The sequence below is a fragment of the Chaetura pelagica genome, unplaced genomic scaffold (genome assembly GCF_000747805.2).
Source record: "Chaetura pelagica isolate M959 unplaced genomic scaffold, ChaPel_1.0 scaffold644, whole genome shotgun sequence".
NCBI lineage: Eukaryota > Metazoa > Chordata > Aves > Apodiformes > Apodidae > Chaetura > Chaetura pelagica.
In genome coordinates, this window is record NW_009952986.1 from 36,627 (window position 1) to 37,119 (window position 493).

Here is a 493-nt window from a genome sequence, read left to right on the forward strand (position 1 = left end):
GCCCGCCTGCCTGAAGAACGTGGCTCGTGGGTTGGTGGAGCAGCAGTGTCAGCACATCAAGCTGGCCCTCAGCTGCCAAGCAGAAGCCACCCCTCTCCCCTTGAAGAGCTCGGTGCTCAACTCCATGCAGGCTCCTCAGGAGGCCAAGGAGACCTTGTGGCAACTGGCCAGCCAGCCCAGCGGGCCCCTGGTGCAGAGGGTCACCAAGAACGTCCTGGTGGTCAAGTGCAAAGCCAGCCAGGAGCACAGCTTGGGCTACCTCCACGCCTGCTTCACCCCCAAACCCAGCACTGGGACCTTGGGGGGAGGTGGGCACAGGTTCTCCTGCTCCTGCCAGAGCCCGAGGAAGGGGGAGGAAGAGGAGGAAGAGGAGGGAGAGGAGGGGGTGGTGGCCCCAGCAGCTCCGCGCTGCATCCACTTCCTGGCCTGTCTCTGCGCCTTTGCCAGTGATGAGAGCCTGGCCAGGGAGTTTGCCCACCTGCTGAGCTGTGGC

The 493-nt window shown here is 64.7% G+C and overlaps 1 protein-coding gene across 1 annotated transcript in view; it reads left to right on the forward strand.

Annotated features, from left to right (window-relative positions):
• Window positions 1-493, forward strand: part of LOC104387703 (chromosome unknown open reading frame, human C2orf42) — a gene marked incomplete at its 3' end in the record, with an annotated part of 7,614 nt that overhangs the window by 1,417 nt on the left and 5,704 nt on the right. The window contains exon 2 of the mRNA XM_009996485.1: window positions 17-308. Coding sequence (XP_009994787.1) covers window positions 17-308 — 292 coding nt within the window. The remainder of the gene's footprint in view (window positions 1-16; window positions 309-493) is intronic.